This window comes from Parasteatoda tepidariorum, chromosome 1 (genome assembly GCF_982258835.1).
Source record: "Parasteatoda tepidariorum strain Cologne lab strain chromosome 1, Ptep-v5.0, whole genome shotgun sequence".
In the NCBI taxonomy this organism is placed as follows: Eukaryota; Metazoa; Arthropoda; class Arachnida; order Araneae; family Theridiidae; genus Parasteatoda; species Parasteatoda tepidariorum.
The window spans coordinates 90617158-90642414 of NC_141755.1; the positions used below are offsets into that span (position 1 = coordinate 90617158).

Below are 25257 nucleotides of genomic sequence, written 5' to 3' on the forward strand. Positions count from 1 at the left end.
CTCTCTGTTAATTTTTCCTGAATTTCTGTTATTCCGCTTTTTAAACTGGTCTAACCTGCCATTCGAGCACATAAAAGTAGTCTCATAAAATCGCTTAGCAAATTCATTGACATTTGTCCAGATACTGGAAGATTGCGGCTTCTTCGATTGGTGAACCACTTCCGTAATGCTTCTTCAACATCCTTGCGATCTGCTTTTCTCAACTTTTTTCTGCCATCTAAATTTTTTTCATGAGCAGAAATTATTAATTGCCCATTTTTCCATATGTTACAAACTGCAGATTTTGATAGTTTATATTCCCTGCAAATATCTGCTTGATTGCATCCATTTTAAATTTTTCTGATTATGCCCATTTTATCATCAATGGTGAACGTTTTACTTTTATTGCTCGCCATAGTTAAATTTGAGACGCTTGTTTGCAGGATTTTTTTAACTGAACAGAGAGCAAAAAGGAGTTGAAATGAGGGCCTTATCAATACATATTAGTGTTCAACCCTTTACTCATTCCCTCTGACAGAAAATGCATATTTATTTCACTGACACCTTACAGGTGCATAGTCTGCCGGGTTGGAAACATCTGCTTGGTTTGTTTAGGGATGGGAAAGTGAGATAAAAGAAGCAAACAAGAAAAACTGTTTATCGCTACATTCCCCTCTATAGATGGTTTTGAAAATCGGTATATGTATTTATTTTGAAGTAGAAATTTCCAAATTATTAAAAATTTTTTTTTAAATCAGTTGAAGACAGAAAAAAGTTCATTACATCCATCTTCCTCACTTTTTTGGTTCACTATATCCACAAAAAATAGCATTATAGGGATCGAAGATTTCGTTCACTATATCCGGGAGTTAACTATAAACCGTGTTCACTATAGCAGGGTTTGACTGTATATATATATATATATATACATATTTTTTTTTTTTTTTTTGCAGACAGAATTTTTTGCAATATGAGGTTTAAAATTAGGAAAAAAAATATCTGTTACCTGCTTGTATTGTAGATTCATAAACTAACTTATTGCTTTATAGAACAAGTTAGTTATTGTTTGTGATGCATCATTTTACGCTGAAATGAATCAAATCAAGCTTCATTAAATAATAAAAATAGTTTAGAAGCTATGAAAGGTTTATCCATAAAAAGTGCAGTTAATTATTTTATGCCTATTTACGCGCCTGGTATTGCTATCTATTGAAATAAAAGTAGAGTTTCACCATCTTATTTTTTAACTTAATCGAATGAGAGAAAAGTAAAGGCGAAGGAATTGAAAGTTGTTGAAAAGTTTTATTTACAAAAGATATAATTTTGAATATACATCTTAGACCAGTAATGTATAGTTTCTTAGGTATTCATGCTGAATTAGCCAACGAAAAGTATGTTTAAAAATTAAAAAACCAAATATACATTTTACTGTGTATAAATTTTTTTTTTTAAATGAAATTGTCGGTCTTTCGATATTTTTTTGAAAAGTAAATTTATGAACATTTACTTTGGACACTTTTTTATAAAGATGATTAGAATCTTTCCAAAAAGTTTAAGTACTTCAACAAATATTTGAAAATTTTCCACAAAGTACCTGTTAGGTACATTTTATGCACACACTAAAATTCCTTTGTTAATTTGCCTGTTATGTCGAGTTCCAAATTTAAAACATTAATTTTTTCAAGTCTTTTAAACTGTGCATTTTCCTAGTTTTTTAAACTGAGCTATTCTATATGATTATGAACTAAAGGAGAGTTCAAAAAGGTTTTTAAATAAAAATAATTTTTATTTTTAAATTAATATTTTGATGTATTATGAAATGTGTGCAAAACAGGAAAGAATATCGCATCTAGGCGCATTTCTTTCATATTCTAACTATAACAACTCTCCCATATGACCTTAAATTTATTACTTTATGGGTACCAAAAAGCTATATTTTCAGGAACAATTTTGTTTAAATTAAATGTATGATTACACAATGCGTCTGCTACTTATTCATATAAAAATATCTAGAAACGTTTTTCTTTAAGCAAAATTTTTAATTTAATTTCATTCTTTATATAGTGGCGTCATCTAATGTTTCGAAATTTTATCACACATGAAAAAGGATATAGCCATTGGGAGTGATTGAATAAAGCAAAATGTTTAATTGCTCAGTACTAAAAAAAAAGCACTACTACATCATGCAGCTAGTTAGTAAGCTACATGATGTGTGAAAAAAATAATTTGGTTTTCTGTTGTTAGTTTTCAACAATTATTAACAAAAATGCAGTAATAGCCAAGGAAATTTTTAAGAAAGGAAAAATTTTTTTACGAAGTACTTATTGTAAAATGAGATCTAAAGAAAAATTTTACAAGCGTCACGACAATCTAGGATAGGAATTTAGGGGGCTCATGCTGCTTAAAGAGAATTTGAATTATCTTTGAATGAAACAAGAAACGAAAAAAATGGAATTAACTACTAACTAAAAATAAACTACTCAGTTGCTATATTGCAATCAGGGGTTGAAAGCGGAAGTTCGGATGGAATAGTTAACAACTAAAATCTAAAGGGTCGTGCCATTACACATTACCTTATTGTTACCAGAGGTAAATCTCGTATAGGAGCCCTTTCTAAAATATTTATATTCGCACTTTCTTTCTTACACAACTACATACAAATCTCTAGATTAAATAGTGACAATAATACGTTCTTTAATTAAAAATAAATGAGAGGAAATTGACGTTTCATATTAGGGATACCTGGAAATAATTCATTTGCTGACAGTTAAAATATAGCGAAAAATTAAAAAAGAAATATTATTAAATAGACCAGAATACAGTCTGGTCTATGTAATAAAATCAAATTATAAAAAATTTTCTTCGCATCACGATGGAACAAATTAGAGATAAAGATAAAATTTCAACATATTTGAATTATAAATATTTAGACGTTTAGTGCGCAAAAAGAAGAAAACAAATAAATAAATGAACGGACCACCCTGAAAAGTTTTTGATCTAATGAGTAGATCTTCAAGTTTTAGGACCCGATCTTAAAGGATCGATGGGGGAGACCTCAAATATGCTAATTAATTAGAGTAGACGATATTTTAAGTTACGAAATCAGACGCTAAAACGTACTTTCTCTGAATAAGCATACCAATTTTTTGATGGATTCAGATTTCTGAACCCCAAAATATACCACAATCTGGAAAATACAGTAACCCTTTTTTGAACAAGAGAGAGCGATTCAAAATTTGAACACCTTATTGCTAATTTTACTTTTTGCATATTCCGCCATATGTCGAAAACTTTTTAAAAGAATCGCGCATAGTTGTAAAGGTCGTTCATCCAATGTTAATTGCATGCTAAAAATAACTTTTAGTAAATAATTATTCTTTTATTTAATAATAGTAGGGAAAAATTTTAAATAGTAAGGTATACAGTTTTTTTTTTACATCATTTTAAAGAATGTAATTTTCAATGGCACAATACAAAATTTAAGCGAAATCGGTTGTATCAACGAATTTTAAAAAAAGTCGCATTTTTAAAATTTGATTTTGCTGAAATGTAAAATAAAGTGCTATAAATTTTACATTTTCTTTCAGAAAAGCGAAATTTTATTAAAAAAAGAAAGAAAAAAAACAGAGGTTTTACTTTAGTGCAAAGTATTGAAGAAACAAAACAAAATTGGTCAGTAAAACTTTATTAAACAATTTTTCGAACTTGTAAACGTTGAAATATAAATAAAATATGAACAGTAGAAAAACATGATAATAAAAAAATTATTTCAAATCTTACAGGAAAATTGTTACTTTTGTTTCCAAATATACTGAATTTAAACATATTGCTACTCCCACACTAATAATGGTTGATCTTGATAGTGTAAAATCTTGACAGTAGTTTATGGCAATGTTTGGAGAACAGCCATAATAATTTCAGATAGTTTTTTTAATATATATTTTCATATCACCTTAAAAATATTACAATTTATGTATATAAAAGTAATATGTATGTATATACATATTATTTTTATTTTAGTACATATCTTCTAGTAGTGGATCAAGTCTTTGAATCATAGATTATGTAGCTATAGATTATGTACGAATGTATAGAAGTATTTCGAATAGCATTCACAGTAATAAACATGAAAGCTATTGTATAGGTATTTTTCTGTTGTTGTATATTTTAATAACATATATAATTAGAAAGTATACATTTTTAAATGACACTTACATAAAGCTAAGTTTTTACTAAAAGTTGTTATTCTAAAAGCCCAATTTCATGTTTAAATAAGTATCAAATGATATTTATTTATGCATTAGTGCAATGATATTTATAAACTTTCATATAAACACTTCAATAGCACAGCTGGAGAAAACAGGTTTTTATAAAAACTTTTGAAAAATAGATCAAATAAAAAATAAATTTTTTGCTATCCCTTTTTTTCTCCTCTAAAATATGAATTCTGTAGCAATAAATCATTTGAAAAATTCCCCTTTTTATATATTTACATCATTTGACATTACACTATTTCCTCATTTGAAAAAATTTTCCTTTTTATATATTTGTAATCTTGTGTTAGGTGATTTTAAATTTTTTTTAACAAATTAGTCTTCAATTGCACTGTAAAAAAGTTTCTTTACAAAAGTATATTTCTAATTGATAGTACACATTTGATTCAACATTAAAATCTAAAAGCACATACAAAGAAATAAAAAATAAATCAATAACAAATTATCAAAGTTAAAAACAAAAATAAGCATCAAGCTCAGTATGTCGGCAGAATATAACAAGTAAAGGCAACAAAAACATTATGTTATAAATTGCAGCAAAATAAAAGACGACATCTTTACATGATAAGTAAGTACAAAAGAATATCCAGTTGTGAATAATTACAGCAAACTTTTTATCGACCATCTTAATTGATAAGTCAAATTTAACCTGATTTTTTTCATTTTCTTAGAATAGACACTTGAAATATATATTTTTAGTTAAAATTTTGAGCTTTTTTTTTATTTATTAATTTGGCACGGAATAAAAATATTATTATTACAATTTAAATTAACAATTCCAAACAAATTTGCAACTACTAAGAGTTCAGCAACGGGCAGAATTATTTTTTATTCCATTTGAGTTTAGGCGAAATAAAAATTATTCTTTTATTCAAGATTCAGTGGCAAAACTTTTGAGAATTCCTTAACAGGCAGTGCCATTAATTTGATTTGGATTTAGACAAAATGAAAATTACATCAGTTCTAACTGCAAATTTGCAACATAATAAGCATATTAACAAAAAACAATTTACTTGAATTTAGGCAAAATGAAAATTGTATCAGTTCTAACTGCAAATTTGCAACATTATAAACATATTAAAAGAAAACAATTGATTTGAACTAAGGAAAAAAAAATTATATTAGGTCCAATTGCAAATTTGCAACGTAATAACTAAATTAAGAAAAAGCAATTGAAGTTTTTACTAATACCAATTCTTCAAATAACGAAGAGAATGACGACAATAAATACCAAAATAGACTAATAACAGTAATCATAAAAAGATACCCAAAGTGGGGAACCTTTTACCAATAAGTCCAAAACAAAAGTTAAAAAAAAAAAAAAAAAAAATGAGATCAAGGTCATATTCTTTATGCTTGAAGGTCATAGCTACCAGAATTAACAGAACACTGTAATTCCGATTTTTTTTTTTTAAAGTTATTAAGGCACTATATAGTTAAGGCACTATATGGTTAAGGCACTATATAGTTAAGGCACTATATAAGGCACTTTTTATGGCACTATATGCGTGTGTCTGCTACAATTATTTAGATTTCACATACTGGATGATTCTTTTTGAAATACCAAAGAACTTCGCTTCAAAACATCGAAATTTCTGTGAAAGTAGCCAATTGATGTGAAACATTAACCCGTTCTGTAGGTCCGGAAAGAGAAAAACGCGCTCAGAAAATACAACACGGAATTGGCAAGGCCCAGAATCTGAAAGAAATAAAAACAATAAAATGTATGAAATACAATTTGTTTTATTATTTCGTGAATTCAAACTTGTTTAATATGGTTGAAGACGCGAATACATTCTAAAGATACGGTTTAAAACGATTAGATCAACGATTTAAATACCTTGTTGATTGAAAGCTTTGAATTATACATTTATCGAGGTATGAAATTATGTGACATCACTGGAGGACAGGGAAACCATGTTCAGCTTCCCCAGTGCTCTGGTTAATTCCCAAACCTATTATAACATTTTTACTTCATAGACTTCATTTTCGAAGAGATTTCAAATTTCTTTTAACCCCTTAACGATCAGTTAATTTACAAGAAAACGGTCATAAAAGTGCCCATTTTTCAAAATACACGTATTTGATTAGTGCTGACATCTAGTTTAAAATAAACTAACTACCTACAATTACCTTAAAAGTATCCTGGTACTACCATCTGTTGTGTAAAGTAAGAAATAAAAAGTTTCTGGGAAAAAGAAATGAATTAGTTTTATTCTTATTGGCGCGTTACTACTGAACACTCCAGCCCGGAAATTTCACAGCAGCGAGAAATAGAGGGTGAAACCTCATCCCGTCATTTTTACGGGAGCGAGAAGGAAGGGGTTAACTACACAGTTCGCAATAAAATAAAAAATAAATAAAAAAAAATTATAAATAAAAGGTTTAAAAAAAATAAAAGAAAAGGATGCTGAAAGAAACAAATCGTCTGGAGGTCGGTCTCCTGTTTCGGGAAATATGGTCCCGATAGTTTAACTAGAATAGTGATCGAAAGTTTGGATACAGTTAATAATGTTAATTTAATTTTTTGCGTTTTTAACCATATCCAAAGCGCTTTTTAATTTTTAAGTAAATTGAAAAAATTTTGCACACAATTATAAAATCCGTTTATCTAAACATAATTCCATGCAAAAATTTATTTTCAATATTTTTTTTTTATTACTTTATTACAAAATAGTCGAAAAAATTTTAAACTGCAAGACAAACGAATTTGTACATCGTTTTAAAGAATGTAATTTTATATGGCAAAACACAAAATTTGAAACAAAACGGTCAGAAAGTTCTTGCGAAACGACTTTGTTAAATATACTACTTCATAAAAATTTGATAACTCAAAAACTAAGCACTCAAAAAATTTTATTATACGAAATAAGACACAAAATATATGTTAATTTAGTCTGGACTTACGGCAGCAGCCATCAATCCATTGTAAGCTGAGGTCTCAAATTTTAAATATACGACTTCATAACTCAAATCCTAAGCACTCAAGAAATTTTATTATACGAAATAAGACACAAGATATATGTTAATTTAGCCAGGACTAACGGCAGCAGCCATCAATCCATTGTAAGCTGAGGTCTCAAATTTTAAATATACGACTCCATAACTCAAAAACTAAGCACTCAAACATTTATATTATACGAAATAAGACACAAAAAAATATGTTAATTTAGTCTGAACTTACGGAAGCAGCCATTATTCCATTGTAATGTGATGTCGCAATATATCTGTTGACTTTCTGTATGTATATGAGCAGTGCGAGACTGGCAGAGATGTAAAAGATGAAAGCAAACACATGGTACAGGAACTCCTAAAATATAGATGTATGTTATATTGTCATAGGACATATAAATAATTTTGTACAACAAGTTAGTATACCCTGTTAAAAAATTCGCCGTTTAAAAAAGTGTTTTTGTCTGGTTATTATATTAATTACCTAACCTTATATTATATAATTTTTTTTAAAGAATATTGAAATAAATGATTTTGCATAGACTAAACCTGAAAATTTAAATTTTCAGTAAGTAGCCAGAGGCAGGTAGACTTAGCCGCTATTTTTTCTTCAAACTTAAGGATTCGGTGACCAACAGTGATAGGACAAACTATATTTTTGTAGTTTACTACAAGTAGTTTGCTACAAATGTAGTTATATACAACTATACTTACTTTTTTTTTTTAAATGTAGTGACTTCAAGCTACCAAGCTACTTAGTAACTACTTCACTACTTTAAGGGGAAGGAACTTAATTTATATCTATGCTCAAAATGGTTTTGAATATGAAATTGGCTTACATTATAAATAAGAGAATAGCTAAGAAATAGTTATTCATGTTTAAATGAGCCAGAGTTGTTATTCCAGAAACATTATTTTCGAATTAGTTAATTTAACCTTCAACTTTTTATTCCTTCTCAGACAGTGATTATATAGTTAATTTAACCTTCAACTTTTAATTCCTTTTCTGACAGTTAATATTTAATTTAAGAAATGCAAAATTATCAAACACTTGCAATTTTTAAATTGTTCAATGCTCTTTTATTTCCTCTAAGAAGTTAAGTACGTTGAAAATACGATCCCTTCTTTTGAAATAATGTTTCACGAGTGTGTACATGTGACCAGGTGAACATGTGATCAAAGTGTTTAATTATCTATTTTTCGCAATGGCTAGTTAAAATAATAGTTATACGTTACTTTAAATGTGTAATTTCTGTTAACGCTCAGCTGTAGCCACAGGGTAATTTTCATTGTATCTATTGACGGAAACTTGAAGGTATGTACCCATCAAATTCGAATAATTAGTTGCTTTCAGAACAGTGTCTCTTTTCCGCACTAACGTAAAAAGTAGTAGCGGAAAAGAATTGCTACATACAACTGTTTTGTTTTGTATCGAACGACTCACTACACTACTTTTTAAAAAAAAAGCAGCACACTACACTGCAGACTACGAAAAAAAGTAGCGACTACAGTAGTTTCATGTAGTGCGCTACTTCCGACCTCTGGTGACCAATATCTATAGGTACTTTTAATTGAATCGCTACATGACTTATCTTTTCCACACTAACGTAAAAAGTAGTAGCGGAAAAGAATCGCTACAGACAACTGTTTTTTTTTTTATCGAACTACTCACTACACTACTTTTTCTTTAAAAAAAGTAGCACACTACACTATAAACTACAGTAGTTTCATGTAGAGCGCTACTTCCGACCACTGGTGACCAATATCTATAGGTACTTTTAATTGAATAGCCACATGACTTATCTTTTCCACACTAACGTAAAAAGTAGTAGTGGAAAAGAATTGCTACAAACAACTATTCTTTTTTTTTTTTTATTTTATTTTTTTTATCAAATTTCTCACTACACTACTTTTTTTAAAAAAGTAGCGCACTACACTATAAACTACGAAAAAAAGTAGCGACTTCAGTAGCTTCATGTAGTCTGCTATTTCCGACCACTGGTGACCAATATCTATAGGTTCTTTTCATTTCATAGTCACTTTTCGCAATTTTTTTCCTTTAAAGTATATTTTTAAAAAAAATAACATTAGAAATAATCTACAGCTATAAAAAGTTAATTCGACAATAAGAATAATATAAAAAAAATGAAAAAAATTTAGTTACACATACTGACTTTAAAGAACTTTTTTAAAAATATTTGGGGAGGCAAAATTCATTACAACTTTGAAATGTGTGAATTGTCAAAAAATTATCCTTTCACATGTGTCTTTCCACCACAAATTGATAATTCTGAAGGGTCAAAGTTTTAAATGTAGACATTGGACATTTTAATCAAAAATATGTTTTCTAGAGTCTCTTTCTACACTGCTGTACTTTAATCATTAAATAATTTTCAAAAAAAAAAAAGATAGTTTAGTAGATAGTTTATTAGAGATAAAAAAAATAAAGATAGAAAAAAATTTGTTTATTAGAGAGAGATAGTTTATTTTCAGGTCAAGAGGCTAACCTATTGCCATAATTTTTATTAAACATCTTTTTCATACTTTCTTCATTATTTTGTATTAATTCAGGTCAAAATAAGTGAAAAATGTTCTTTTAACATTTTAATAATTTATGACAATAATACACAGCATGAAACACCGGTGTCTTTTTTTACGTTAAAGGTAAAATTTTTCAAACACAGCTCACTTCCAAACAATTTTTCATATTTGCACTTATTTAGATTTTTTAGGAACTTTTATATATAATATAAATTCTAATAAATTTTCTATAAAATACTTCTATAAACTATAAATTTCTTTAATACTGATCAGGAAAAAAAATTAATATTTTTTTATTTTATAGAAATACAATCCGTTATTAATTAAATTAAGATTAGAGATATTATTAAATAAAGATTTAAAAAATTATTAGTAAGGAATTTCCGCGAAGACTTTTTTTCTTTCCTTGTACCTTTAGAGAATTTTTTTTTTACTTGAATGATGAAATAAAAATGATATTTTTAGGAAATAATTAAAAAATAATTTGAATCAATGAACTGAACTTTCCTTAATGAATTGATTGAACTAGAAATTTACTTGGTCATAACATAATATTTAAGTCTAAAATTGTTTAACAATATTTTAACTATTAATTGATTAAATTATGTTTTTAAATTTTCTTAATTTTGCAGACAATCGAGATTCCGCTCACTTTCTGTTATAAGCAAACACAAAACTAAAAAAACAAAAGAAAATAAAACTAAAAATTTTAAAACTACGTTTTTTAAGTGAGCTAAAATGGAGAAACTTTAAATTAAATTATAATGAATTATTATGATTATTAAGATTAGAGATATTAATAAAATTTATTAATAAGGAAATTTTTTTTGTCGTTCCTTTATGAATTGACTGAAATAGGAATTCACTTGGTCATCATAAAATATTATTTAGGTCTAAAATTGTCTTAAAATATTAATTGATTAAATTATGTTTTTAAATTTTCTTCATTTTGCTGACAATCGAGATTCCTCTCACTTTCTGACATAAGGAAACACAAAACTAAAAAAACGAAAGAAAATAAAACCAAAAATTTTAAAACTACGTTTTTCAAGTAAGCCAAAGTGGAGAAACTTCGATTAATTATGTCTAAAACTAAAAACGTAGAGAGCAATACTTTCGTTTTAAACTTCTATCCCCAGAAAATTTCGCCAACATTTTCCAACAATAATGTGCTATACCGTTTAAGGTATGATAAAAATTTAATAATTTTATGCTTTTTAATCAATCTGAAAAACGCAGATAATTATTTTACTTTATTATTTTTTATCTAAAACAAAATTACACTATTTAAAAAAATTAAACAACTAAAACGCAAAATATTTTAACACTTGATTGCCTAAAGAAATCATTTCGACTGCTTTTTAATTTCAATTAGAAAAACAATGGTGTATATCATGACTCAATTTCTTAGAATTTTGTGACTTTTTGTACAATATAAAATTTTTTTAATTTGGTAATATTTACTAATAACTTGTTATATAACTGTAAATATAAAAAATATTAAAAATTAATTTTAAACAAATTTCCTTATTCTTTCACAGTCCAGTAATTTTAACTGCTTTTTTATTATTATTATTATTTATTATTATTAATTATTATTATTTATTATTATTAATTATTATTATTAATTATTATTATTTATTTTTATTATTATTAATTATTATTTATTATCATTATTATTATTTATTATTATTTATTATCATTATTTATTATTATTAATTATTATTATTTATTTTTATTATTTATTGTTAATTTTTATTATTAATATTTATTATTATTATTATTAATTTCAAACGCAAGGCACTCGTTTGGAAGTTATTTTTTTCCCCGCAGAGCAGAAAAACAGCCAATTCTAGTAAACGCAGGAAGTTTACTCAAATCCACTTCAATTGCTGACTGTGTCAAAAATACACGGAAAGAGCATTTTGCGTAGGGAAACGGTTTTCTCAGAAAGCAAAAGAAAGAAGAAAAAAAAGAAAGGAAGAATATTCACCAAAAGATGCGGAAGGAATAGGTGAAGAGAAAAAGAGATCTATAAATAGACGCACCCTCTCATCACGCGAAATTAGATAGCTTACAACAACCCACGCGACAGCTATAGTCTATCTGGGACAAAATGTGCAAGCAGAAACAAACACACGGGTGACGCCCTTTTCTTTCAAAAATCGAACCTGCGATGTACTATTGACTTTTCATCGAAGTTACTTTGCTGAATTGAGATTAAATCAAACAACATAATTTTAATTAATATAAATAATAAGTCAAACTAATGTTTAATAATAAAAGAAGTTTAATAAGTCATCTGGAGTGAAAACTTGAACATCTGCAGAGATAAATTATGTCTGTACAAATGCAAGTTGTCAGTGTTCTTCAAAATTTAAAATTTTCTTATAGACAGCCTAAATAAAGTGTCTAAAAAATAAGTTAAGTGTTTAGAAGTAGGGATAATATTCAATTTTAGAACATTTATTATTACACAAGTTAAAATACATTACGGATTTTAAGGCTTTGTTTGTGTGTTACTTTTCGAAAAAACTTTTTTTATTTGCAAATGTTCTGATTTTTAAATTTTTTTTTTATTTTTTATTTTTTACCGGTTTAATTGTGCAGAAACATAGGACGCCAGATACGGTTTTTTATGCACTGTGCTTACCGTTATTTGCAGATCATCTGTAATTATAAATCGATTATAAATCGATTCAATATACAAACATATGTAAACAAATATATTGTGCTAATTCTATGCATTTCAAACATATTCATTAACTTAATTAATTTTTTTTATTACAAGAAATTAGTACTTTGTTAAACTTAAAAACTTTAGTCATGTAGCACTTAAATAATCAGACATATGGTAATAAATATGTTATATTATTTAAATACATTACAAACATATTCAAAATACAAGAAGAAAATTTTTAAAAATATGCATGCATACATTGAATAAGTTCTTTTTTTGCAAGAAAAATGGATATTGTTAGACTTCAAAACTTTAATCGTGAAGCATTTAAATAAAAAATAATATTAAAGAATGCTCCATAACTAATGATTTAATGAGTAATTATTAAGGATAATTACTCATTAAAGCGTGGAAAACGTTTTATGTGTCCTTAATTATAGACTGTAAATGTAAGATGGCTAATGTAACTCAGGTAATGCGTAGGTGTATGGTTGACGGATGTAAATGTGAAACAGCAGATAAGTGTCATGGCACTAAATTTTTTCCAATTTTGTTTTTTAGACTTTTATTTTATTATTATTATTATTTTATATTCATAAATAGATAGACATAACTAAAATATGAACTTTTTGTTGCCAGAACTTGTAAGTGAATTTTTTTTTTTAAAGTTTCAATTACTGAAATCCAATAAATTTAAGAAACGAGGGGAATTAAACGGAAAAAAAAAACGGGAAAAATTCGAGTTATTTGAGCCTTAGGAATTATAGTAAAAATAATATTAATAAATTAGGGTTAATGCGCAGGTAAATTAAATACTGATATTTAAACAAATGCAGATTTTCTTTTCTAACGAAGCGATAGAATCATAAGTTTTGAATTTAAAAGGGTTTTAAGCAATTTAATTACAATGTCTGCTTTTTTGTATCTATCCACGCACCTGGCATTGTTATGCAGACAAGTCGAGCATTAATTTTAGTGATTTTTTATGCTAAAACGAATGATACCAAACACGAGTAAAAAGGGCTAATAGTTCAAAAGTTAACTTTTATTTTTGTATTATACTATATTTGAATTATGCTTTGGACTAATAAAAGACATTATAACTTCTAAACTATTTCTTCTATCTTTTCAAAGTTGATTTCATTCAATTAAATGTAAAGAACAACGTCTGAAAATAATACATCACTTGTATAGATAGCTATGTCAGATGTATAGAAAGTATAACAAAAAGAATACTTTTTACACATAAAACCCTTATTACTTTCAAATTATTAGTCCTACTGTCCAGTGTTTTATTTCATAACTGGCGTTGACACATTTTTGGGTTTGCTGCTATCAATGATCAACTCCAGTGCTTTATAATTTTAAAACCCACCCAGAAGACAATATGAACCCCTAGATCAAATATTGAGACAACTTGCTTTTGTGGAGGACTTTTCGATGAAACTAACCCTGGATTGAGTCACATGGAGAGAAAAACGGCAAGAAATACTAATCCATGATACCTACTACTTGAAGATATATCACTGTAGGTCAACCCTGGTTTGAATTCATTTGATGCAACGTAAAATACTACGTCGGAAACAATACCCCATTCGCCCAAATATCAGAATTTAAAATTTCCTTTTCCGAAAAAACCAGCAATTTTCTGGGATTTTCAAATAATGCCAAATTAGATTCTTATTAGTCCCCCCCCCCATTTTTTTAAGCTGGACTGTGCTTGCACTTTTATGAATTAATATTTTCGTACTCTATTGCTTTTGCTGTAATATTATGGTCTCATGACTTTAATAACATCTCGAATTCGGATATATCTTATATATCTTTCTGTTCCAAATCAATACGACATGACGAGGTGTTACTATAACTTTTTTTAGATCTTCCAAAAAAAAAAAAAAAAAAAAAAAAAAAAAAAAAAACAGATTTTTTTTGTTTTGTTATTTTTTGGATACTTGATTGAGTATATTTATAAATATCATATCAGTTCTGCATTATCAGTAATGTATTTCTAACTTTTGAAATGTTTTTGGAACTAGGAGTTGCACCGATGTTAGGAAATGTAAACTTCAACCTTTACCGCATATGAATCACCAAACAAAACTTCGTAAAAGAATGTCACATTTAAGGGAAGAGAATGTCATAGAACTCCAATTATATGATAACTAGACATCTAGATAACTAGAAACGGATCTCATATTTCAGAAGATAAGATAGAAAGTAGTGATATCATTTTTTTTTCTTTTGATAATTTGAATATTTAATTGCAAAACACATGTTTCCGTTTTCAATTATTTATTATTCTTTTAAATTTGAAAACAAAACAAAAGATTTAATTTTTTTTATTTTAAATGTGATTTTTTAATCTTTTTTTTTAAAAATAAACCCAAAAAAGCTGAAAATTGAAATCTAAAAACGTTATGCGCTCAACACATTTTAAATAATTGAGATAATACCTGAAATTTGAGCAAGGAAAAAAAATACATATAGGAATCTATAGCACTTTAGTAGAAAATACTGATGCATGATGCACAGAACACGATCATTAATTTTAAATCACGTGAATATGAATCGCGATAAGTTTTAAACCGTATGAATACAAATTACGATGCTTGAACGATGGGCGATATTTTTTTAAAAATCATGCGCACATAATCTGGATGTGTGAAATCGCGTGAATACGAATCCTAATATTCGATTTGTAAATCAAGTGAATACGAATCACGATGCGTAATTTTAAATTACGTTTACATAAACAGGAAAAAGTGAAAAAAAAATTTCTATTTTTTCGGAAAATCGAAAAACCTAAACTTTTGTAAAGGAAATTTTTTGTTAAAGTGAAAATTTTCGATTTAAAAAAAAAAGAGTGGAATTATAATAAAAAGAGGAAAGACTATTCTCTGTAAATATATATAATTTATTTATACTTAAAATGAACTGTTGTAAGTATTCTAAATAAATAAAAAAATTGCGTTTTTTTTTTCCAATTAAATAGATTTCATATTGTTAAAATATAAGGTACAGTTCTCGTTATGGAACGTGTAATTGTCTCTTTCCATAACCTAAATAAACCAAGGCTTTTTCCTAAGGTGATATTTTTGCATCAAACTGTTCCTTTGTATTACTTCAAGATAGGTAAAGGGAATTAACTAGTTTTCTAGTTAACTAGTTAATTGCCACTCGATATTAACACTCTCACATACAGAAACATCTTATTACTTACCATGGGAATAGTGACGTTTTTAATTAAAACTCTCGAAAGAGATCCCCTTCTGAACATTTAAACATGCATCACCCAGTGGTCGGAAAAACTACATTATTTTTGTAATTTACAACAGCTACAATTACTTTGTTAGAAATGTATTTAACTACTACTACTTTTTTTTAAATAAGCTACTTTGGAATTTAGAAACTACTTCACAACTCTAGACGAACTTAGCTAGAGAACTTAATTTACACCTATGTTCAAAAAGGTTTGGAATAAGAAACTGGCTTTCATTTAAAAAAAGAAAAAGAAAAAAGAAAGAAAAAAAAGAAGAACTAAGAAATATTTTTGTGTGTTTAAATGAGCCAAGTTTGTTATTCCAAAGACATATTTTTTGAAATAGTTAATTTAACCTTCAACTTTTTATGCCATTTCCGACAGCGAATATTTAATTTAAGAAATATGAAATAATCAAATATGTACTTGCAATTTTTAAATTGTTCAATGCTCTTTCATTTCCTCCAAGAAATTAAGTACGTTGAAAATACAATCCCTTTCTATGAAATAACGTCAATGTTTCATGAGTTTGCATCCGCATGTGAAAGTGTGACAAAAGTGATTAATTATCTATTTTTAGTAATGGCTAGTTTATTAGTTATATTAGTTACACATGATTTTAAATTCGTAGTTTCTATTAACGCTCAACTGCAACTACAGGGTCATTTTCATTGCATCCATGAACAAACCCTAAAAGATTTGCACACATCGAATTCGAAAAATTAGCTGTGTTAAAGCCGTGTTACAATTCTTAACTAATGTTAAAAGTAGTTGCCAGGAATTTCTATAAACTACTGTTTTTTGTATAGCACTACTCACTAAACTACTTCTTTAAAAAAAATAGCACACTAAACTACAAACTAAGAAAAAAGTAGCGACTACAGTAGTTTCACTATTTGTAGTGCGCTTCTTCCGACGACTGATACTATACTACTATAGTTGTATTAAAGCCGTGTTACAATTCTTAACTAACGTTAAAAGTAGTTGCTAGGAATTTCTATAAACTACTGTTTTTTGTATAGCACTACTCACTAAACTACTTCTTTAAAAAAAAATAGCACACTAAACTACAAACTGAGAAAAAAGTAGCGACTACAGTAGTTTCACTATTTGTAGTGCGCTACTTCCGACGACTGATACTATCCTACTATAGTTGTTAAAGCCGTGTTACAATTCTTAACTAACGTTAAAAGTAGTTGCTAGGAATTGTTACAAACTACTGTTTTTTGTATAGCACTACTCACTACACTACTTTTTTTTAAAAAAAAAATAGCACACTAAATTACAAAATAAGAAAAAAGTAGCGACTACAGCAGTTTCACTATTTGTAGTGCGCTACTTCCGACGACTGATATTATCCTACTTTTACTTTTTTTATAAACTGATAAAACTATAATAAATAAAAAAGCAATATTAATATCTTGAAAGTATGTAACATATATAATATAATTTGAAAATGAGCAAATGATTTTTTGAAGGCTCAAAATATTACAGTAATCACAAAATGAATGCAATACTTACAAAAAGCGTCTTGTGTATTATAGTGGCAGACATGAGAGACACTAGTGCAGAGATGAGAAGGAGAAAAGTGGTCACCAAAAAGGCAAATGTCACCAGGAAGAAGAAAACGAACTCGGCGTTCAAGCAAGTCCCACCCTTGTCAGTAGAGTAATAGGCTATCAGACCCAAGCATATTGCTCCAATTATCTGAAAAAAATATTTTCATAACATAAAAAAAATTATAAAATAAAAGTTAAAAATGTAAAAATGGTTCAATCGTTTGTTGAGAGATGGCGCCACACATTAGAAAACGTCAAGATGCATCAAAATGGACAAAACAAATTAAACGAACAAATTCGTTTTTTTTTTAAATTTTGTTGTTTTAAGTCTCATTCTTAATGAAATACAATTGAAACTTCATGACATAAATCAAAAGCAAAACTAGACTGGGAAACAAAATCAACTCAATGCTATTTAAAATTTAATGTATAGAAAAGATGATTACAGGTAAGCCTAGGGTTTCAAATGCTAATTTTTTTTCCTTCTTTCAAATATCATAATTCAAACAAATTACGGCAATACTACCTAGGATTAAGCAGTGGGAAAGTTATCTTGGAGTAATTTGTTTGAATTTTGAACTTTTTCAGCATTTACTCTAGGTTCCTGAACTTACTAAACACTTAAAATTTTAAAATATCAACAGAGGTAAAACAGAATTTGCCATGTAAAGTTTCTACAGCAGTACAGCATCCTCTTAAGTTATGAGTGTCCTTACTTCTAGGGCAAGACCGTTTTTACACAAACTTAAGTTCTAACTCACGACCAAACATTCTCCAGAACAACAAACTGTAATCAGCTACTGATTAATTTATTTATTTTTAAGTAATTTTAATTCTTGATTAAATATTCTCGAGAAAATTGAAAGAAATTTTTCTTTAATACTTAACCAAATATTCTCGAGAACAACGGCATGGAATTTGGATTATTTTTAATAGTTATTTAAAATTTTGATCAAACATTCTTGAGTAAAAAAAAAACTGGAATTAACTATTTATTTGTACTTATTTTTTGATTTTGATTCTCGACCCCAAAAATTCACGAGAAAAATAATTTTTGTTTACTTGTTTATTATTCGTATTTATTTATTTAGTTTCAACTTAAAAGCTGATAAACTTTTATCATATCTATATATATATATGATATATATATCTATATATATATATATATATATATATATATATATATATATATATATATATATATATATATATATATGAATTGAAAAACTAAACTAAGCACGGGGGCGCAACAGCCCGAAGAGGGCCAAAGCCTACTGTATTCATCTCAGTTTTTCTTGATCTTGGGTTCTGGGGTGCAGAAGTAGATTTTCCGGTTGGGTGGTCAGCCGAATGCGGAACCCCCGGTGTTTAGTCCCCAAGCATGCTTGGTACTCATTTTATCGACCCATTGAAGGAATGAAAGGCTGAGTCAACCTTGCCCGTCCCGGGGATCGAATCCAGGACCCGAACCTGAATCAAATTGAAAACATTAACTATAAAAGTTTATCAGATTGTTACGGATTTTTAACTTTGCAGAACAATTTTTTCTCTTTTTTAGAATGGCATAAAATTGTTCTGGTTTTTCACGGTCTCAAAATAAGCCCTTCAAATTCAGAATACGAAGGGGGAAAAAAATATTTAAGCGATTGACATTTTGTGACACTAGTTCGATCTAGTGTCACAGAGTCAGCAGGTCAATCGATTATTACCCATCCTGAACTTTATATGCTGTGAAACAAACGAAAGCTTGACCTACTGACCTAGAATAGCGATAAATATGACATCACTTTCTTTCCACTTGTTTCGGAATCCTCAGAATCACCACTATTTATGGTAACTTACTTACGTGACTGAAAACAAAACCAGACAGAGACGAGACGAATTTTAAAACGACGTACAATTAAAGTCTCTTCTTAAAACAATATTCTGTAATCCTATTTCCTGTAGTTATCAAATAATTAAGTTTAATTTCGTTAAATGTAGGGATCTTTTCCCTACCAGATTTAAACTAATATCTTCCATTTCAGAAGAAAAAAAAGATATTGAATAGAAAATATTAAAATAATAATTTGTTTAGCAATTTTTGAACACAAAACAAATCCTTTTATAGTTTCATAGTTAAGAATGATGTCCACAATTGATGACTCAACAAATTGAATATTTTTATTTTTTTGAAATATTTATTTAATTATGCTTTATTTTCACTTTACGTTTATTTTAAAATGATAAGAATGCTATTTTCTTCAAATGATTTTCTTTTCTATTCTAGTTTAATTTATTTTGTATAGAAAAAAATTTAAATGCTGATTAAAATTAAACCTAGTCGAAGTTACAAATTGGAAATTAAAAAAAAATATTGGTCATGAACACTCTTTAATATAACACGAATCATTTTAACAAAATTCGAACAATCTGAAAATAAAAAAAATAAAAATAAAATTATAGCCAAAAAGAAATTAGCACCAGTCAATTTTTCGCTAACTTTATGATTTATTCGAATTACAAAAGTACAATGCACGACAATGTAAGTTTCAATCGTTTCTTGATCACTGTAATCAGAATTTATCACCATATTATCACTAAGTCAAATGATCACTGGAATGACAAATTCGTAAAACTTTCGATCATTTTACGAATAAAATTAGAGCGATTTGATATCTACTAGGACTCCGAGCTTGTTGACAAATTAAATAATTATTCCATTTATTATAACAAGAAATTTATAGTCAATCGAAATTTCGACAACTATCAGATAAGCTAGAGTGCTTACATTATAAACGAAGCTCTGTACTAGATGACATCTCAAGTTTCAAAACATTTCTTGGCCATTACATGCAAGTTTTATAGCAATATCATTACTAAAAAATATTTATCGACATTCCAAATTTACACTGCTGTCCAATTAGTTAAAGTGTCTAACAGTGAATTATGTAGAATACTTATGCCAGTATTGATCATTTCTTGAGCTGTACAGGCATAATTTATGTAATTAAATACAATTTATAGCCAACAATTATTTGACCACTTGCCGATTAGCTAGAGTACTCAAATTTAAACTGGAGCTCTGCGTAAGATGATAATTCAAACATTTTGTGATTGATGCAAAGTAAAATTTATCGCCAATCGAAATTTCGACCACTTTAAAGCATAAATGTCAGATTCAAAACAAGAGCCAGGAGTCACATCACTTTCGTAACTTCACTTTAGTGAACTCCATCACCATTGATAATCACTATCAGTGGCAAAAAATTACATTGTTTTCCATCTTTATGTTCACCAGAAAATCGCAGTTTCTTTAATGTTATTTTATTATAAGAAGTTATTTAATAACGAATTTCTATTTTTAAAAAAAATCGCTTATAACAATCAACATATTCTACTTTAAAAACATTTTTGTGTGGTAAAAAAAAATGAAATTTTAAACAAAAAGAAAATAAATAGTAGCAAATTTTTTTTATTTTTTATAATACGTTAACTATACCTTAACTACTCTTAAGCATACTTTTTTTTTCAAAGCTATTTTAAAAAAGTCAAATAAACGTGTAATAATTTTATTCATATTCTTACTTTTAATTTATTTAAAAAAAAAAATTAAAAGTAAGAATATGAAATTTTTTAATTTTGCCAAACAATATTTGCCGATTAGTGAAAATTTTTGGGAGGTCCCAGCGACCTCCCATCCCAGTGCTCGGATCACAGTGATAAAAATTAACTAATCTTAAACACAACCCAGCTATTCTTAGATAGATATAAGAAAATTGTTTATTATTTTCCATTCCATTGGATATGTAAACAACGAACCTCAGAATTCAAGCATTGTAATGTTGTTGACAAAGAGGGAAAAGGGGAATGAGCGATGTTTACGTAAAACACTAAAACCGCTCCTAACTTTGATAAAGAAAAAAGTTGGAAAAAAATTTCGACACGAAGATTCAAAGAATTATTTCAAAAATTTTAACCTCAGAAGGGAAACTCAAAAGACGAAGAAACAATATTCTAATTCAAGCTTTTATAAAATGATCTGAAACATAAATTTTGTTTTATGCAAAATTATTTCAATTTATCCCCCAAAAAATTACTATAGTAAAGGTTAAAACTAAAAACAAGCAGTAAGATAAGAATTTTCTTACATAAACATAGAAGGGGTTTGTGATTTACGAATTTCTGCTGACAAGTATGATGGCGGAGCTCCAAAACTGCCTAAAACTTGCTTACGTAAATTAGAACAGCCAATCGCTTTGATAATATGTAAAATTATGACAAAGTACGAAAGCTTGTAATTTTATATTTCTTCAGTAACATACATATGCCCTCAACATGGTTTCTTTCTCCCTTATTGCTTTTTCTAATTATGTATGTACATATAATTTTATACATTGTCTGTTTATTCTTATATTACTATTTCATTCTCCCTTATTACTTTTTCTAATTATATATGTATACATAATTTTATACATTGTTGGTCTTATATTACTATTTTACAATGTGCAAGGTACTAGGGATTCTTGCCCATGTACGTTTTCCTGAACAAAAATCTTAGTATAATGAAAATAAAATTAAATTTTTTTGATTATTCATTATTTAAATAAATAATTTATTATTAATATTAACGTTTTTTTTATCATTCAAAACGATCACTAAAGTTAAAGCATATCTAATTATAGTTTGTCAAAAATATGGTGAAAATATGGCTAAATTTTTAGTTTTCAAAAATGTAACGCCTACCAGGATAGTGGACGCATTAGTGTTGTTAAACGCAATCAGGGCTATGCACAAATGATGTCACGATTAATGGAAATCGAGTGGGTTTGTGACAAGAAGACAGAGAGTAACAAAGAGGGTGACATCACACATTATGATTACAATTAAAAAATTTAAAAATCAAGTAAATTAACATTTTTGTTACATTTTATATTAAATTTATATATTTTCTTTACATTTATTTACAAGTAATAAAAATGCTGTTTTCTTATATATTATAAGCTGTTTTTTTATATTCCTGTCGATTTTATTTTGTTTCGAAAGAAAAATAATGCTAATTATTTATTAGTCTTAGTAAGAAACATTAAAAGAAAGTGTTCCAGAACTTTGACATGCTTAAAAAAGAATACTGGTTATTTTAATGAAATTTGGACAGTTTAAAAAAAAAGAGTAAACAAATATAATTAAAAAAATATTGCAAATTCTTTTTAAAATTCGAAAATATTGCTATAAATTGCTCTTCAATAGAAATTACGATAGAATATGACATTTTGTTACGAAGAGAAGGGGTCAAAAAAGGCGGGGTCAAGAAAATTGAAAAAAAAAAAGTGTGACTTTTAAATTGACAGGTCTTAAATCTAAATTCTCCAAATATATATTTTAAGTAATATCTCCAATATTTGGAATATTCTACTATTAAAAATATTCTGCTGGTATTATTATTGAATGGGAATGTCATGAAAATGAAAATAATTATATTGTCAAAAGAGCTATGTAGTAGAAGAATAAAAATCTCACATCTTAGTCTATTTGATTCATCATCATTTCAGAAACTTATGACGTTTCTAATGCACCAAGTAACGTGGAGAATTTCCGCTCACAGGTGTTACAACCGATAACACTTTTTCAACTCATTACGAACAACAATCGTTTAAAAAATTTGTATTTTGTGTTTCCCTGCCGCCGCATTTTAAGATATTCTTTTCGGACTAACCCACATTGAAGAGTAGGCGGAAAAGATATTAAATTTTTTTTTTCTCCTAAATAAAATCAGAATTTTGCTATCGGAATAATTTTTACATTACGCGATTTTTTTATTTAGTTATTTATTTATTTTTTGGTGAATCGAAAGACAAATAGTATTTGTCAAAATTGTCTCAAACCTATTTATAACTGAGTTTTTTTTCTTTTTCAGCACTATTTCCTGTAAAGTAAAAATATTCATTTATCAAGATTGATTTATTATTGAACAAAAGATAGCCTTTGAATTTTTAAAAAATAAAAATATGCAGCTATTCATCAGGTTTTATCGATTCTATTATTTAACAAAAGATAGCTATTGAATATTTAAAAAAGAAGCAATTATTTTTATTTAGGGAAAAATGAATTTCTCACCGTTTCGAACAATTTTAAAGCACCACTTGCTGTCTTTAGAAGTCCTGTATTCAAAATAATTGCCGTAGCACTTGAAGTAGTAGTAGTTCTTGTAACAGTGACAGAGTGAGACATGTTTATATTTTAAAAATTACTTATTTGAAAGAATCGGCTTATACTCTAGGCTTTTCCCGCTAAAACGCAGTTCACGCTCTCAGCAACAGAATGCCTCTTTCTGTTTACATTGCGAACTAAGACCCACCCATTTGGCGAAAACCGCACGGTAAAACAACGCCAATGACAGTCGGTTGGCGCTTTTTCAATAAGCGATCCGGAATTTAAAGAAGTTTCGCTTTCATTGTTATTTGTTTTTTTCCATTATTTCCTGAACACTTCCTTCTGAATACGAAGATTACACGCGCCTGTGAAAGTTGAGTCATGAAATATTGCTTGACATGCCTGTTATTTTTTATAATGTTTCGTGAATTGATTTCAAATGTGCTATTTATATATTCTTTTTCAATCACAAGTGGAATTTTTCGCGATATGAGCTTTAAAATAAGGAAAGATATACCTGTGTATTGTAGATTCAGAAACTAAATTCTTGCTTTATAGACCAAGTGAATTATTATTTGTGATGTATCATTTTACGCTGAAATGAATAAAATCAAACTTTAGTAAATAATATTAATAGTAAATAATATAATTATAGAAATTCTAAAAGTTTTATTCCTAAAAAGTGCAATTAAGTATTTGTACCTATTTACGCGTCTGGTATCGCTATCCTGTCAAATAAAGGTATTGTTTCATCATCTTATTTTTTGCTTAATGGAATGCGACCAAAATAAAGTTGAAGGAACTAAAAGTGTGTTGAAAAGTTTTATATATAAGAAATATAATTTTGTATACACCTCTTATACCAGTAATATATAGGTATTCATGTTGAATCAAGTAAGTACTTTTCATGCATAAGAAAATAGGCTTTTAATAGAATATAGAATAATTCCGGGATAAAAAAAATAATTAGCTATTAAAAATATTAGTATGTTTAAAAATTTAAAAGAGAAAAATCAAATATACAATTTACTGTGTAAGAAGTTTTTATTTTTTATTTCCTTTCTTCCGCAGATGAAATTGTCGATCTTACGAAAATGGACATTTTTTTTGAAAAGTATGTTCATGGGCATCGGTTGTTTACTTATTATTAAAAAGATTTGAATCTTCCCAAAAAAATGTAAGTACTTCATCAAATATTTGAAAAATCTTCACAAAGTACCTGCTAGGTAACATTTTATACACGCTCAAAAATTCCCAAGTTAGTTCATTTGTCTGTTACGGCGAGTTCTAAATTTAAAACATTAGTTTTTTTCAAGTTTTTTAAATTGGGCTCTTTTTAATCCATACTATTAATTATGAAATATAGGAGAGTTCGAAAAGGATTTTAATTAAAAATAATTTTATATTTTATCGTTTTATTTTTAAATTATTATTTTGAAGTATTATGAAACTTTACTGAAAATTCCTAACGGGTTAGTAGTGGGCAATTCGAGCAAAGGGCAATTTAGGCTCAGACGATATATTTCTTTCATATTTCAACTATAACAACTCTCCCATGTGACCTTAAAATTTATTACCTTATGAATAAAAAAAAGATGCATTTTCTAGAATAATTTTGCTTAAATTAAATGCATGCTTGCACAATGTTTGTTTCTTATTCATTCATATAGAAACATTTTTCTGCAACCTCATTTCTTATATAGTGGCGCCATCTAACGATTTGAAATTTTATCACATATCAAAAAGGATACAGCCTTGGGGGGTGATCGAATATAATAAAATATTTTATGTACTTATTGTAAAATGAGATCTAAAGAAAAATGTTACAAGCGTCACGACAACCTAAGATAAGAATTTAGGGGCACATGCTGCTTAAAGAGA

The 25257-nt window shown here is 27.6% G+C and overlaps 1 protein-coding gene across 1 annotated transcript; it reads right to left on the bottom strand.

Annotated features, from left to right (window-relative positions):
* Positions 1-3648: 3648 nt before the first annotated feature.
* LOC107445763 (uncharacterized) lies at positions 3649-23579 on the bottom strand. The gene is made up of 4 exons (XM_016060239.4): positions 23341-23579; positions 17207-17392; positions 7438-7563; positions 3649-5952 (listed from the first exon to the last, which is right to left on the bottom strand). The coding sequence occupies exons 1-4, from the start codon at positions 23452-23454 to the stop codon at positions 5878-5880; spliced, it is 501 nt and encodes a 166-aa protein (XP_015915725.1). The 5' UTR covers positions 23455-23579; the 3' UTR covers positions 3649-5877.
* Between the last annotated feature and the right edge of the window lie 1678 nt (positions 23580-25257).

Excerpts from the sequence above, each read along its gene's own strand:
- LOC107445763 (XM_016060239.4), bottom strand. The coding sequence starts at position 23,454 with ATGTCTCACTCTGTCACTGTTACAAGAACTACTACTACTTCAAGTGCT. Across the intron at positions 17,393-23,340 it reads CTTTAAAATTGTTCGAAACG|ATAATTGGAGCAATATGCTT; the intron begins GTGAGAAATTCA and ends TATTTTTTTCAG. Across the intron at positions 7,564-17,206 it reads TAATACACAAGACGCTTTTT|GAGTTCCTGTACCATGTGTT; the intron begins GTAAGTATTGCA and ends TCTATATTTTAG.